The 18,010-nt window shown below is 35.0% G+C and overlaps 1 protein-coding gene across 1 annotated transcript in view; it reads left to right on the top strand.

Annotated features, from left to right (window-relative positions):
• Window positions 1-18,010, top strand: part of LOC150080911 (protein spire homolog 2-like) — a 220,854-nt gene that overhangs the window by 155,115 nt on the left and 47,729 nt on the right. The window contains exon 11 of the mRNA XM_090382155.1: window positions 10,026-10,213. Within this exon, the coding sequence (XP_090238281.1) occupies window positions 10,026-10,213 (188 nt within the window). The remainder of the gene's footprint in view (window positions 1-10,025; window positions 10,214-18,010) is intronic.

Raw genomic sequence — 18,010 nt, 5'->3', positions numbered from 1 at the left:
CCAAGAAGATTATCCTTTAGGCTATCCTGTCATGTTCTATCAGCTTTGGAGGTTTTCTGGGTCAATAGTCAGCTTCTATTTGTGCTTACCAATCATCAACATAGGGATCTTCAGTGCTGTCAAAATGTCACATATAGATGTGACATTTCAACAGCAGTGTCACATTACTTACTATTATTTGCACGCTGGAAGTATGTTAATTCCATCAATTACAGCATTTTACATTCACACTCATGCTACTGTCTTCTTGAAACCTTATGAGCATATTTATAGTTGTCTGACGCATGGTGCTTGGGTAGAACGTGGCCAGCTATCAGCAATGGAGGGGTGTCTGGATGTAAATGATAGGGAAGTGTATTTTCTAATGTTTGCTTATTTCTGATTTTATACATGCACTGTATTAAAGGAATAGGCCACTTGCTAATACAAAATGAAAAAAAAATAATAATAATAATGTATTAAAAGAATAAACTATCATAAGGTGAAGTGTTTATTTGATATAAGTCAACTTGGAGATGAATTTAAAATCATTCGGTGATGTTAAAGCAAGCAACAGGACAGATTACCAAACCCCGTATATTTATAATGCCTGTGTCTATGGATTCAAGTGAAAAACCCTGTTGGCGGAGTTCTCCAAAACACCTATACACTGTTGTTGTTGTTGTTATTTGGTTTTTAGGAGCATTAGCAACTAAGGCCATGTTGCTCCGGGGATATGCGGTGGCCATTTCCTGACCTTTCCGCATCCTCCATATTTGGTGGTCACGTATTTGGTCGAATCCCGGTTTGATCGAGAAGCGTGTGCTACGCACTGCTGCTCCTGCCCACCTGGCTACGGAGGCGCTTATACACTGTACATGTTATAAAATGCACATGGTCTTTTATTTGTGATCTACAGAATTTTGCTAGTAGTGACAAGGAGGTAATTAATCCTTAATATAGATCCTTAGCGAGGTCATACTTTAGTATTGTTCAATACTGTATCAGGATCCCAAAAAAGAAGGAATGAAGTTGATAACAGAAAATAAAAAACAGAATATAGAGGGCAGTATGAGCATTGCAAAGCAACTAGCACACACTACACGCATTAGAAATAAAACTGTAAAAATAGTAATAGATAATAGGAAAAAGAAGGAAAGAAAAAGAATAGAAAAGAATATTTTTTGTTGTCAACTTCATTCTTTTTCTTTGATGGTAATCTGGTCTAGCAGTGTTTGCTTAAACTTTTCTGTTATTGCTGTTGCTGCATCAGGGCCTCTGTGATGTGATTTTATTGCTTTGGCAGGCTGGCATTTTAGTTAATGTCTGTCTCCGACTGTTGCATTAATTTGCATCATGTTCATAATGCAGTAATTTTCGTGGCTGTTGTATCCAGGGGCCCTCTGACAAGATTGGATGCAATGGTTGTCTGTGCTTGTTCCTATATATAATATAATATTGTTATTATATATATATATATTTATTTTATTTTTTTTTTTTTTTGCTGGTGCAGCATAAGCCATAGGCTTCCTTGCACCATGGGCCATTACTAATACTAATGGCTTCTATAGGTTACACAACATGTTGTTGGATATTGCTTTATGCAGGCACTTGTGTTCATGGTCATCAATTCCTTTTCTTTTCATCTTGGTAGAGTGAAAAGTAAAAATAAATCCATACATAATAAAGCAAAGGGGGAATCAAGATAAAGGGTATTGCAAAATGAATGCTCCAAAAATAATTTAGAAAAAGCCAATTAATAAAATACCAAATAACAAAAATTTAATATGCCAATTAATTCAAATTTAGTGGTCCTGAAGATAGGTCCAAATTACATAAAATATCACTGAAAATAAGAGATCAAAATCAACTGTAACACATGAGCAACAAAATGAAAATAAATAAAATAGACTGACCATTATGCCCCATCTCCATGGAGGACCATGAGGCTAATAATGGTCAGGGAATCATTGCATTTCAAACATTAAATAAATCTATGCATCGCTGAACCAATACACCAATCAAACCACAAATACAATGGATTTGAATAATATAATGGTGGCCTTATTCAATGAAAAATTATAATAGAACAGATTCTAGCAACAGATTCTAGTAGGCAGAATTTTCTGCCTACACAAAAGCTCGCAACAATTGTAAAGCAGTTATTAATCAGTCAAAACTAGAGTTTGAACAGGCTAAGAGTAGAAAACTTGTTTCTTGCCATAATGGTAGCCGAGCATTCTGGTCTCTTGCCAAAGCTATTGGCTGCAACTTTTGCCCATCGCTGCTGCCACCTCTGTCCAAACCAGATGGTTCTGTTGTCACTTCAGCCAAGGATAAAGCTGACCTGCTAGCATCCAATTTTTCTTCCAGCTCATGTATTAATGATCTTGGTAAAACACCTCCCACCATTCCCAACACGCTCCATTCAATGCCTCCTGTGGTCTTCCGTTAAAAGGATATCAGAAGGATTTTGATGAATCTTGATGCTAAGAAAGCTCCAGGTCCTGATGGTATTTCTCCACTTGTTCTCAAAACTTGTGCTCCTGAACTTACTCCTATTCTTTGCCACCTTTTTTCACTTTCTTATTCCAAAGGTGTTTTTCCTTCTGCTTGGAAATTTGCTCATATCCAGCCAGTTCCTAAAAAGGGTGACAAATCCCTCCCATCCAATTATCGTCCCATTGCAATTACTTCTACACTTTCTAAAGTAATGGAGAAATCAATTAACTGCCAACTCTTAAACTACCTAGAAACCTTCCGTCTGATCAACGATCGCCAGTATGGATTCCGTCAGTGTCGATCCACTGGTGATATTCTGGCTTATGTTACCCATTTATGGACTAATTCAATGGAAAGGTTCGGTGAAACCCAAGTAGTTGCTCTTGACATCTCAAAGGCTTTTGATTGTGTTTGGCATAAAGGTCTTCTATACAAGCTTCCATCTTATGGTTTGCCAACTGTTTTTGGTAATTGGTTATCCAATTTTCTCTCTGATCGCTCACTGAGGGTGATGGTAGATGGCTCTCTGTCTTCTAACTTCTCCACTAATGCCGGTGTCCCCCAAGGTTCAGTTCTTTCCCCCACTCTTTTCCTCTTGTGTATCAATGACCTTCTCCCATTGACTGGAAATCCTATCCATAGTTTTGCCGATGATACACATTGCATTCAACTTTCCATTTTGAGAAATCTTGTCCTGCTCAATCAGCTTCAACTTCTGGAAAATCTGCTACCAATTCCTTAAATGCCGATCTTCAGGAAATTCTCCAGTGAGGCAAAGACAAGTTAGTTAATTTCAACCCTTCTAAAACTCAGTCTTGTCTTATATCTCGCAAAAAGGATTCTTCCGCTCCTATGCTTATCTTCAGTGACACTCCGATTTCTAGGCAAAATGATATATCTCTTTTGGGGATTACCCTGACTTCTAATCTCTCTTGGCACAAGCACATTACAAATATTGCTTCCTCTGCATCTAAAAAACTCGGTTTTCTCTTTCGCTCTCGGCGTTACTTTTCTTCCAAACAGCTGCTCATTCTGTATAAATCGCAAATCCGCCCTGCCATGGAATATTGTTCCCACATCTGGGGTGGTGCCCCCAAAACCTCTCTCAGACTTCTTGATTCCATTCAGAAGAGGGCAATTAGGTTAATTAATGATTCATCTCTAACAGAATCTCTCCACTCGCTTTCTCATAGACGTACTGTTTCTGATGCATGCCTCTTCTACAGATACTTCCATAGGCACTGTTCTTCTGAATTGGTGTCTATAATTCCTGCTCTCTCTTTCAAAACAGTCCGAACACGTGCCGCCACCAGCCAACATCCATTTACTGTCCAACTTCAAACCCACAGAACCAACTTTTCATCTTCCTCATTTATTCATTCAACTGCCGTTTTCTGGAACAATCTTCCTTCATACGTATTTCCTGAAAATTACAATCTACAGAAGTTCAAGTCCAATGTCAACAAATATCTTCTTTCGTCTTCTCAACCTCCAACCCAAGCACGGTACTAAGTACTATAGGTTCTAATACCTCTCGTGTTTGGGGTTCACATAAAAAAAAAAAAAAAAAAAAAAAAAAATAGCACTCATTTGGCAGCACCATGCCACTGACAAAGTCACTGTTAAATAAGAATATATATGCAGAAAAAATTAAGCTATAGATGGCAGGGTGAGCACTGCATTAGCATATCGACTACTAACCATGTAACATAGATTAAAAACTTTAACTAAATATGCAAAAAAATAGAAAAACATAAAAAATCGATAAGAGAATAGAAATAAAATTAGTACAGCAAACATTGGTGACTGCAATGAATTATCCACTAAGTTGCTTATAACGATTTAAATAAAAATAAATGAAACAAATGCCAGTAGCATGGCAAAAAGCATTATTAGCCAGTAGAGCAAAAAGTAATATTGTATACAGTAATACCCCGACTTACGCTACCCCGACTTACGCGAACTCGGAGTTACGCGGTTCTTGATTTTTTTCGTTTGGCAACGCTGCCGCCCACTATCTTCAAGGTCGTTTTCCATATGTTATCGATATACGGTGCGACGGCGGAGAATGAGAGCGAAAGATGAACAAAATTCAACTTTGCTGCTTTTATGTTTTTTATATCAGTGAAGGGGAAACACATTTCACCATAATAACGTAAAAACCAACACAATTCCAGCTATCGGTATAATCGCAAATGCAATTAGATCGAGTTTACTACCAGTTTATAACAGATTTCACTAGCAGAAACGCAACTGGATTTTTATTGTTTTATGGTAGTAACCCCTAGAAATGTGAGGTGTTAATAGTGTATCTCTGCCTTTATGGTGTTGTTTATTCAGTTGCTACATGCGCGCAGCTTTGTTTATGCGTATCAAGCGTGCCTCCTCGTTTTGTAATTGTGCTTTATTCCCTAAAAATGAGTAAAATACTTAATTAAAAGGTATGAAAAGGAAGCGTCCTGGTGAAGACACTGCAGATTCAGAGAGAAAAAGAAAAGCAATTATCGATAAACAGAGGCGGACTGGATCAAAAATTCTTAACCGGGAAAATTTATAGCGGCCTCACACTATGGTTTATGGCCAAAATCACACTGGCCCACCGAGGTTTCCCCGGTAAGGCTTATGGCCAGTCGGCCTCTCTCGATAGAGAAAAAATATGAAATTGTGAAACGCTTTGAGCGAAATGAAAGACCATGTGATATTGCACGTGCTACAGGCCTAAATGAAGCAACGGCGAAAAGCACATGACAATTGCAAACTTGACAGGTTGAAAATTGAAAAGGGCTCAATTGTAAAGGGCTTAAAAATTTTAGAAAACATAGACTCCAACGAAGAACGCGTTATAGCTACAAAGCAAGGAATAAAAAAAATTATTAGCTTGCTACGAAGAAATTCTGCGTGAAAAAAAGAACGCGCTGTGTCGTCAGACGAATTTGTTAGATTTTATGAAGCCATCGACATCGAAATAACTTTTTTACGTAAGTCATTTGTTTTTTTAATACATATTTTGTATTAATATGTATAAAGAACTGCAATTTTATTAATATTTTTCTTCTAAACTAGTGTTTTTGTTAGTCCTTGGTCCCAATTAAGCAAAATTTATATGTATTTATATGCAAAGTTGTACCCCGACTTACGCGAATTCGACTTACGCGATTTTCGTCGGACCCACCTATCGCGTAACTTCGGGGTATTACTGTATTCTATTAATCTGTGTATATATATATATATATATATATATATATATATATATACAGGTAACCCTTGTATAACACAGTAGTTTGGTTCCTACAAAATCTTGTGTAATGTGAAACCATGTTATATATGACTAAGAACCAGTACAAAAAGGGGGTTACGTTCCAAAACTAACAAAAAACACGCCATTTTTTTTAAAAAATTTTTTTATAACTATTGGAAACTTAATTTTTATAGTAGTAATAACTTAATATTTTAACTTTATTTTTATAATAGTAGTAACTTAAATAATATCTGTCTTACCTTACAAACTGTGAAACTTATATGTGAGATAATGTACATTCATTTAAAATTCTTCCTCTTCATCGCTGCTAAGCACAATCTCTTCTGCCTTCCTCTTTATCGCTGCTAAGGACAATCTCTTCTGCAGCATCTAGATTTCGTGTACTTTGTGCTCTCTTTACAAGTGTCGAAGTCAATTATTTTTTATGGTCTCAAACAAGCACAAGCTCAATAGCGCAGATCTCCAAACAAAATACAATGGCCTCTGCTTTAAATGATACGTGGAAATCGGAAGAATATTTTCCAGTTAGCAAAATAAAAATAAATTTATGCTTACATGCATAGCTTAATTAATACGTTCCTACAGAATCTGTTAATATGTACATACATACTAATTGATATTTCTGTTCACTGACTTTTTTTTTTTGTAAAATTTAAAACAATAAAAATGATAAGCAATTAATAACAAAGAACACGGCATGCACAAATTGCAACAAATGCACAAGTGAGATATGGAGTAAAGAGTTTCTGAAAATTTATGTTTTTTGTATGAGTGAATATTTCATGGAAGGGGAAACACATTTCACCATAATAACGTGAAAACCCACAGAATTCCAGCTATCTGTACTATAGCAAATGCAAAAAGATTGAGTTTTCTGTTAGTGTAATCAATTTTAATTGATTACACTAACAGAAAAGATCAATAAATCAAAAACTGCAAATTGTTTTTGTTTTATGGTAGTGACCTCCAGAAATGTGCTTTAGAAAAATACCATGAGAAGGCGATAAAAACTAGCAAGTCAACAGCAGGGATTCACAAAAAGGAATGGAAACGTTGAAAATTACATCTAATATAATAGCAGGATTTTCCCTGCACAAAAGCTCAAAAATACTGTGTTATGTGAGATTTCCAATAATTCTCAAACTGTGTTAGAGCGAAACCTTTTATTCTAGAAGTACCGTGTTATTCGGGGGTTTCCTGTATATATATGTTATAGTAGTGTATTAGTAATCATTTGTGTCATACATATAAATGTCTCAAAAACATAAAACCTTCAATCACTACTGAAATATTGACAATAGAGAAAAACCAACGACACTATTGGAATTTCTTCTTGAATAAAAAACAGTTAAAAGTTAAATATGAACAATTTTTTTTTTTTTTTTTTGTATGTGTGATGCAATCAACCTTTAATCATGTTTGAGCTAAACTCTATCAAGACAGCACTGCAAGCTCTGATGGCATCTATCCTCATGATTGAAAACTTAAATGCCTACTGTTACACATTCTTACAGTTGTAAGAATGGGCTGAAAAGTTATGCCTCTTATTGCATAACTTTTGAAGAAATAGAGATAAATCAAAAAGAAAAAACATGCTTGTAAATTCAAAAGTTCCATTTAATTAGGTTTATAATTTTACTGCATAACTTAATATCTCCTGCCTAACTTAATAAATTTTGTCTGGGGGCCTAACAGGTTTTGAACATTCAAGTAAAATTCTTTTTGCCACTTCATCTCTTCATGGCTGCTTTAACTTCATTAACCATATCTGTTGCCTTGAAGATATTCTTTAAACTTTGGAATCAAAAAACCTGCTTATGGCCAAATCTGGGCTATAATCTGTGAGGATATGAAATAAATTCATATTCCAGCAACAAAGTTCTTGCCAGTGTTGTACAGCTGCAGTGAGAATGCGCCCAATCATGTTTAAGCAACATATTTCCAGGCCTTACTGTTTTTTCAGCTTATCTAGAGTTTGCCTCTGAATCTCTGCTATATCTTTGCAGGAAACACACTTCTCAGTTATATTTATTTATTTATAAAAAGCAGAATGGTCTTCAGAATTAAATGATGAATCTGGTGGACAGGATAATTGGATTACATCTCGGAAGTCTCTTTAAGTAAAGTGTCACATTTCCCAAAGCATATGACATGGGCAGTATTTTTTCAAAAACCTTTCAAAAAAAGTCATTGGCATTCATTCATTGCACAGTCTAACCTTAGACTGTGCAATGATCTGTGGTAGGAACTAAAGTTTGCTTGTGAACTGTAGGAAACCCTCTTACATATTATGGCTATTTCTTTTGACAGTGGGATAAAAATATTATGCTAGTACAAATATCAAACAATTACATATAACCCATTTGTGAATGGGCTACATGCAATTTACATTTCACTTTCACAATTTTACCAAATTATATAAGGTAGACTTCAAAACAAATACTAAAGTTGATGCAGCTGTAATTCTCCCAGGTGCCAAATTCTCACTGGAATGCAGTATGCATTCTACAGAATTATACACCTTGCTTTTAGTCTTGTAAAAAAAAATTATAAACTTGTACATTCACAAACCATTAAATATGTTGACTTGTTAAGTTCTATGCATGCTCTTCTAATTAGCCAACATTGCAGAAACTCAGAACCACATTAATACAGCTTCATAGCCATAGTCATATGTTTATGGATCCTTGATCATTTAGGCATGAAATTTTTACAGGAAATGAATTTTCAGATTATAATGTCAAAAATATCACTCCTGTCTTGCTTCCCATATTATTTGATTCTCTATTTCTCTTTAAGAAACACAAGTATTTTATAAGAACTAAAATCAGTACAATATCACCAAAGTTCCCAGTATATATACACTGTTGCAAAGTGGTATATGGATAAAAATAGCATGCATTTCTCTTAATTATAAAAAAAATTCTGGTGGTACAATAAAGTTATATTTTTTTCTTATTAGTACTCAAGTTAAAATAAGTTGGAAACCCTTGTGTTATATCATTGTCTTTTGTGAAACTGAAAATTATCTGAGCTGAAAATTTTGTTCTGTTTGTTTCACATGTTTGTTTCTCTAGATGGGGGATGCCTTGGAAAAACTGTTTTCCAAGGTATCCCAGATTTTTTTGTGTATAGATGGTAAAAATGTAATGTTTGTTTTTCCCATTGGTAAAGAAATGCTGACTTGAATTTTTTGTGGATACATCAATTAAAACAAACATTTGTTCTGATCTGTAGAAACACTCTGATAGTCAGGGAATATGTGTTTTAGTACATCATGTTGTTAGTGATCTTTATTCACTACTTAATTAGAGATGGACTGATGAACCTGAATAACCTTTTGCCAATTACACATACTTCCTGTTTCTTCAGATTGCATAATAATATTATAAATGTTGTTGCTATAAAGCATGTCATAAACCTGACATTGTGTATAAAATTCATTTTTGTGTTTCTATACAACCATATCATCATTCTTCTCTTTCTTGGTAATTCTCTTTTACTTTCTCTCTCTCTCTGTCTCTCTCTCTCTCTCTCTCTCTCTCTCTCTCTCTCTCTCTCTCTCTCTCTCTCTCAGGGTAACTTGGGAATTTTCTTTTGGCTGGTGCAGCATAAGTGTCAGGCTTCCTTGCACCATATAGCTAATAATAAATTTACATTAGAATAAAATGTTTTAAAACTATAAAATGTCATTTTGAATAAATGTATTAGTATATTAGAACAATAAATGTATTAGTATATTAGAAAAATTAATGTATTAGTAGTATAATGGCTATCTTCCACCTTACCACGTGTCTTCTTGCTCCATACTGAACATCCACCTAAACTTGATCTGACTCTGGATAAGAGCTCTCTTATCAAAAGTTCTCTGATTGCTTTCAAAGAGCTCTTGATAAGAAGCATGCCTCCCCTCTTCTCCCCTTTAATCCTCCATATGCCTCCTGAACATGTTATGCTCACCATAATAAAATTTTTCATTCCCTATTTCTGGATGATGTCTCCATTATGCCTCTTTTATCATCATCATTGATTGACTTGATCAAAAGTTTAAATTCGTTTAATTTATTTACAATACTCCAGGCATTACTATATGAACACATTAAATTATTTCTTTCAAACAAGTGTATCACTGTATTCCCCCTATGTGTAGAGAGAGAGTGCTCAAAAAATTTCAGGATTTTTTTATTTTAATTTAAAGCCATTTATACTGAAATATTGCTCTAACAGCTCATAAAATGAATATTTTAAAGTTGCATTAGAAAAATAAACTTTCTGAATAATTCAGATTCTAGACATACTAATCTGGAGCGTCGCCACACCATAAGTGTATGTGAATCTCCCACCAGGCCATTTATTCCTCCGTTACATTGTCATTCACATGGTGTTGGTCCACTGATATCTCCATCATCTCTGAAACCTTCATCAACTCTTCAATTTACCTCTAGTCATGGTGCCTTCAATAGTTGGACACCTGTAAGTTAAATTTTACCTTATTAATTAATGCATATAAAAATATAAATTGTGGCTTGTGTAAAATTTTATATTATAGCTTATACATTAATGTTCTTTATTGCTGTTTATTAAGTTAAAGGGAAAATGTTTGTATTGCTTAGCTTACAGAAATCATTGAAAGAAAGCTATATATGGACAAATTTCAATAAAGATTATTAGTTTCAATAGAAATTCTGAACTTTTAAATCCTGAAACAACTCTAAATCAGTTGTTCCATGGATAATATTCTTATATTATAGTTAATTATCCTTGTCAATCTGAGTTATATCCAACCCTGTAATGACAAGGTCCATCTGGTGGTACCATGTTGACTTTCAGTTACAATTGAGTACATAGAAACTCTTATCACCAAATTTAGGCTATTTAACCAATAGCACTTAATGTTTTCTAAATTACTTAATGTATACCTAGCATAACTTATATTATGTGGCATTAACTTGCTGATTAATTACTAAAGTCCTGTCATTAAACTGTCAATCAATGGACACTGCTCTTCATGGACTAATGTTATTATAGGAGTCCCTCAGAGTTCAGTGTTGGGTCCATTGTTGTTTTCTGTATTTATTAATGATATTGATGATGGTATATCAGGCTTAATGTCCAAGTTTGCAGATGATGCAAAGGTTGGCAGGGTTGTGTATCAACTGTGTGGTACTACACTGACAGTGGTAGAGAATGAAAAGGACCTGAGGTAATTGTGCAGGCAGATATGAAGTTTTCTGAGCAGTGCAGATGGTCTGCAAGAGTAGCTCATGGTGTCTTGTCAATGATATACAGGAATTTTTCTAGCAGGGATAAGGAGGCAATATCCCCTTGTATAAGGCAATGGTCAGGCCACACCTTGAGTACTGTATACAGGTCTGGAAGCCTCATTTTAGGAAGGATGTAGAGCTGCTGGAGCAAGTGCAGAGAAGGGCAACAAGGTTAGTGAATGGAACAAAGGGTTGCTCTTATGAAGAAAGGCAAATTATAGTGTCTGGAGACTAGGCACCTGCGAGGTGATCTGATGGAGGCGTATAGACACAGGGGCTTACATCTAGTGAGTATGGGCTCGGCACACCCAGGGTCCTGAGCTGGATACCATCATTCTTCTTTTTCCTGGTGATTCCCTTCTACTTCTGACTCTTGCTCTCTCTTTCTCAGGGTAACTCAAATTTTTTTTTTGGCTGGTGCAGCATAAGCCTCAGGCTTCCTTGTGCCATATGGCTAATAATAATAATAATAATAATAAAGCAGCCCTGAATGGTTTGAGCATGCTCAATGCTGATGGAATGCTTCCTCGTGCTCAGAATAAATCGCCTGAGAGGACATAAATTCAAATTGAGGAATCACAGTTGTAGGATAGATGTGCGGAAGTTTGCCTTTAGCCAGCATGTCGTTGATTGCTGGAACAAACTTCCATCTATCGTTGTAGAAGTTGATAGCTTAAATAGATTCAAGGCAGAACTAGACAAATTTGGAGTGAGTGGATGAGTGAAATTAGAAGATTTGGTTTTTTTTTTTTTTTGGCTGATGCTATATAAGCTTGCTTTCTTGCATCATGTGCCTTTGCTAATGCTAACTATCCTGTTTTAAATTTAGGTAAACTTTCAACCACCATAAGAATAGGAAGTTTATTCCAACAGCCAGTCACTCTTTGAATGAAGAAAAATTTTTGTACGTCTATTCTGCAATTAACCCTCTCAATTTAAATTTATCCCCCCTTATTATATGTCATACGATTCAGTGTAATGATGTCTTCAGCAAATCCCTAAGTATATCTCAATCAGGTCTCCCCATAGATGGTTTTTTTTTCTCAAACATTGTAATTCTTATCAAGACACTTGAGAGAGCTCAAGTGTCTTGATAAGAATACCCCTTTTTGCCCAATCTTTGTAATCATGTTGTATCAATCTTTCCACTTTTCTCTGTCCCTTCTCAACAAGTGCACATCTTTCCTAAATTATGGTTCCCAAGCCTGTGCTCAGTGTTCAAGGTGTGGTGTAATGATTGCATTGTACAGTAGAATAATCAGTACAGCAGAGACTTTGTACCTCAGCAAAAAAACTTCTGAAAAATTGCAGCTGAGGTGCAATTATATGTCAGCTGCAAATTTTCAGCCCAACCCAATTAATTTGTCCAGTTCTTGTTGAAGTAGCATACCCTGATTGCTGTTATTAACTGCGCTACTCACCATTGTATCATCAGTAGAATTAAACATTAAACTAAAATACCATTAATCAATATCATTAATAAATATTAGAAACTATAAATGTTCCCAGCACAAGTCCTGTGGGACCCTGCTCACGACATTAGTCCATGAAGAGTAGTAGCTATTTATAACTGCTGTCTCCTAACACTCAATCATTACTTTATCCATAGCTTACTCCTAACGTTGCATTGCTTCAATTTTTACAAAGTTGTTCATGTGTGACTTTATCAAAAGCTTTATTGAAATATAAATGAATGCCGTCAGAATTACTTTTTTACATCAAACTTCTTGTAGCTAATCAGATTAGTTAGACATGACCTCTCCTTAACAAAGTTATGCTGATTCTGTTGTTATTCCGGTTTGTCCAGATGATTTTATAATATATCCTTAACTGAGGCACAGAAATTCAAACTCAGGTCTGTTGTTACGTATTTGACCATTTGGGCCTTATCTGTTAATAGCAGAGGCATTTGCACTTCTCCAGTCTGTAGGAACCTCAGTATAATTGGATAGATTTCCTCAATTTCTGGTGCCCTGTTCACTTTTACTCGTAATTTTTCTTCTAGTTCCATTTCAGTTATCATTTAAAAAGTTCCTCCCATGTGAATGTAGATGCAAATATATACTCAGTTTATCAGCATCCAGTTCAGGAGCATTGTGACTGTTACCATATATATATCAGGTGAGCAAATATTGTTGATTCACTTCCTTTCCTTTTACTACTACCATAAGCAAAGAATTCCTTGTTACTGTTCTTTGTATTCTTATTTAAGGACATCTCATAATCTATCTTAGCATGCCTAAATCCCATGAGTAATTTTATTACAGACTTAATTTATATTTAATGCAGAACGAATAAGGATTCCATGATAGTTTATAATCATCCCATACATCTCTCTTCTCTGCCATAAAGGTTATCAGTTCTTTTTGGAATCCATTTTGGTCTCCTCAGTGACAGTATAGAGTAGTGATTTCACTGCTTATCACTAATTTGGAATGATAAGTTGTCTATATTTGGGTCCCATTGTCAATCAGAGGAATTATTCTGGGTTTTTCAGACTTACAACATGCAAATTGGGTCATGAACACATGCTTTATAGACACAACATAATGTGGCCTTAGATGCTATGCAGTACATGCAGTTCTCGCTTTACGAGTTTTTTTTTCCCAAGTATCAACAAAATCGAAAATATGAACATTAATTGCAAAAATTGAATGTTGAACATTCATAAATACCACATTCCAAACCACGTACTTAGCTATACAATACAATACAGTGTACCCCACTTTACGATATTAATCAGTTCCAGAGACACCATCGTATCTTTAAAATATCGTAATGTGAACCCAATAACACATTGTTTTTTGGTAATTTGTTTCAAGATCTCAGAAGTTGAAATTTTCGCTGTATAACTAAGCTATTTATCTCTCTAAAATGTAATTTTTAAGGTCACGAGCATGACCTTAAGGCCATATAAAAGGTTGCGAGCGTGGTTTGTAAATTGTATTAGTTACCAATTCAAATCATTAAAATGCACAACCCTTTCATCGTTATCATATGTTCCGTTATAAGAATCAACTTTAAACGTTTTGTGATATTTTTCTAAAGCACATTTCTGGAGGTCATGACCATAAAACAATAAAAACAATTTTCACTTTCCAGTTTATTGGGCTTTTCTGTTACTGCAAGCAATTATAAATGGGTAGTGAACTCTATCTTCTTGCATTTGCGAAAATACCGATAGCTGGAATTGTTTGGATTTTTACGTTATTATGGTGAAATGTATTTCACCTTTACTGAAATCTTCAATCATATATAAAACATAGTATTAAATTTTCAGAATTTTCTCTTCATTTCTTTTATTTTAAGCTTCGTAAACTTGTTACTCCACGCGAATCGTGTTATTTGCAATTTGTGTGTGCCTTTAAAAAAAGTTATGCATGCAATCACGAAATTTATAATTAAAAGAGAAGATTATCTTGGAAACATGCCTCTTGAAACATTTCTGAAGAAGATGACTCCTTGTGCAACAAACTAATGAGTGCTGAGCCAATAATGAGTGATCAACGAGTGTGCATTTAGTTGATGATGATGAAGAATAAACATTCTTTAACATTTGTAAGTCGTAAATAATTTCTCTATTATTATAACTTGCTTGATTTTACAGGCTAACGTTTTCATTTCTTTTGATAAATCAATAATTGTTTAAACATAAACTAATTAGCTAACTAATTTCATTGTTGAGAACGTAACCCCTATTTTTAACCTTATGTCTATGGGAAAAAAAAATTCCCGCTTTAAGAGTTTTTGCTTTACAAGCACATGCTAGGAATGAATTAACTCAAAGTCGAGAACTACCTGTATATAAATTGTAACAAAAACAATTCATTTTGGTCTATCTTTAGCAATACCATTTTGTGGTATAAAAGAGAGATCTTTAGAGTTTCCATAATAACTTCTTGAACACTTCCCATTTAACATTTGTTTTGTATTTTTAAAAATTACTAGTTAGACTCACTTTTGAAAACAAAAATCCTCCTTTCTTTTGACAGTAGTTATTTTTTTGAATAAAACTCACATTAATATACTGTGATCATTGTTTGCAGTGGTTACTTTATTTGAAGATTCTTAATATTTCATGAATGCTTACTGATAACCAGATTGAAAATATTTCTTTCCCTTGTGGCATTTTAATCATGCTGTTGCAGAAAGCAGTAATCCAGCAAACCCAGAAAAGTCCTACTTTTAGGTGAGAGACCAACCCAGGTGGGTTGGTCACTTACCTTATAAATCAATCATTGGTCTCTCACATGGTAGTTCCAGTCAGTCTTAGGAAACTTAGTCCTCCCATAATAAGACATTATGATTTTGCTACTTACTATGCTTATAAAGATGCTGTTCATCTTTACAAGCATACTTATCATCTGGTCTATAAATGTACTCTTGTTCTCATTTTTATTTTCCCAATATGTATGTCACACTACATTGATTCAACATAATTATCTACAGATGCTCATCTTAAATCTGTATGCTTGGTTATTAAATGCACAGCTCTTTTTCTATTGTGTATCTTTCTTGTATGCATTGTATTTGCCGTATTCAAATTCTGCATTTGCAAATAAAACTGGAATATCAGAGTGACACCATGTTTCTGATATTCCTGTTACATCCTCATTTGTAGACTTAACTAGTACCTCAATTTCATCAAATTTATTAATTATACTCCTAACATTAATAAACAAGCATGACAGTGTCTTTTTTATGTTCATTGTAACCATAATATAACCATGCATTTGTAATTGTAACCTTATAGTTGTTTATGTCTGCTTTCTTCAGGAATTTTCCAGTTGGATTTTAGATTAGTATTAGCATTCTCTGGACAACTGTTCAGTAATTCTTCCAGTACTTTCCCACAGTCTCATTTCTTAAAGTCAGTTCCAGTTCTAATTATATTAGTGTTATTAGAACTCACAGTAGGCTGATTTCCAAATCAATATATATCTCTCTAGGACAGTTGAAAGCAGTACAAGAATCTAATATACTTCTTAACTGCTAATTAATGTCCTTCTATGTTAACAGTTTTTTGAGATACCTTAGTCTACTTCAGCATTGGCAAATATTTTTCCACCTCTTCTCTTCAAGTATTTAGAAAGGCAACCACTTCTCTTAAGTATTAACAAGTTCAGGTAAACAAAGGCAAGTATTAACAAGTGCATGTCATACTGAAACAAATATTACCCTATGAACCCTCTAGTCTCTCTAGGCTGGAATTGGTTGACAAGATGTGGGATATAAATTCTCACCCTCCTATCATGCTTATGTAAAATTCTTAATCTCATTTGAGAACCAAAACTGTTTGAAATCATTTAAAATATATTATTATACCTGTGCATAACAATATATTTTCTTCCCTTAACTATCCTCTACTACCCCATAAAGCTCTCAGCTGCCCAACTGAATGCCAGAACTCACTCCTGTGCATCAGGCAACACAGCGGCAATTTCCAAGGCAGAATGCTCTAGTTCCACAGGAGCTAGTTATTGTCAGGGAGACAGGGAATATATTATGTAAAAAGATAGGTGGAACAGGACCAGAGTATGTCTGCCAGGGGCAAAAGTTGATGACTTTGTAGAGCAGATATCATCTTTTAAGGACACAAAAAAAAAGGTGATATTGTTGTACATGTTGGCACTAATGACCTTAAGGGTAAGAGATCTGCAGATTTACTTAACAAGTACAGGTCAATGTTGAAAAAAAGTTGCGAGTTAGTGTTAAATTTGAAAGTGCCTGCAATTCTGCCCAGACACGATAGGAGGGAGTATATGATGAGAGCCTTTTCAATCATTCAGCTCTGGAGAGAGACTGTGCAAGGTTCATGGGGTAGAATTTTTTTTCAGCATGGTCTGTGCTTGCTAACAGGAGAGACTGCTTCTACAGGGATGAGATACACTTAAATAGAAAGGGTGCAAGAATATTTGCTGATGCTATTGAGGCAGTGTTAGGTGGGTTGGAAGACTGCTAGCTTGGGGGGCGGGGATTCACAGACTAAAAGATTAACAGTAGCTGCAGGCAGAGACAAAAGTGATTCTCGCACTGCTTCTATTGTAATGAGCAGCAGCCTAGAGAGCAAGTTGTTGGGGATTTCAAGAGCTGCTAGGAGTAATCATGGAACTAGTAAATACATGGGCTGTGTTAGGGTAACTAAGAGTAAGAACAGGTGCATGTATACTTGCATGTACACCAATGCTAGAAGTGTAGTAAATAAATTTGATGAATTTGAAGTGCTGATCAAGACATCAAAATAAAGCCAGATATTGTTGGGATATCAGAGACATGGTGTCACACAGATATAAGCAATGCAGAATTGGAATTTGGGGAGTACAATGTGTACAGAAAGGATAGACAGGGTAGGAAAGAAGGAGGGGTTATGCTGTAGTTAAGAAACACAAAATCTAAGAAAGTGCGTCTGGGTGGACAGTGCAATGTTGAGTCAGTTTGATGCGACATAAAAACTGGGAAAGGAAAAATGAGAGTAGGAGTGTGTTATAGGCTTAATGACTCTGATGAGTACAACGAACAATTGTGCAGAGAAATAGAGTGGGTCAGTAAATCAGAATGTCTTGTAATGGGGAAGTTTCCAGATATTGACTGGAACTTGTTGGTTGGTCACTTGCATGTTATCAAGACTTTTGTAGATTATTGGAGGATTGTTTTCTACATCAACATGTTCAAGGGGGAACCAGAGGGAGTAATACTCTAGATCAGATTATCAGTAGTGATTATTCATGAATTAAGAATTTGCAGATAAAGGAACCATGAGGTGACAGTGATCACAGTGCGCTGATGTGGGATTTACTTAAAGATGTAACTACCATTAAGGGTAAAGAGAAGGCATTTTAATTTCGTAAAGGTGACTGCAGTGGTCTCAGACAGTTTTTAAATTCTATACAGTGTGATAAACTGATGATGCTAAAAACAGCAAATTCTAAATGAGAAGCCTTCAAGGAATTAATCTTGGAAGCTACTAGGCTTTTCATACCAACTAAGAAATACTGTTCAAAATTTA

The sequence above is a fragment of the Mastigoproctus giganteus genome, chromosome 9 (assembly GCF_048544385.1).
Source record: "Mastigoproctus giganteus isolate SK-2022 chromosome 9, ASM4854438v1, whole genome shotgun sequence".
In the NCBI taxonomy this organism is placed as follows: Eukaryota; Metazoa; Arthropoda; class Arachnida; order Uropygi; family Thelyphonidae; genus Mastigoproctus; species Mastigoproctus giganteus.
This window is presented reverse-complemented; position numbering and strand designations above follow the sequence as displayed.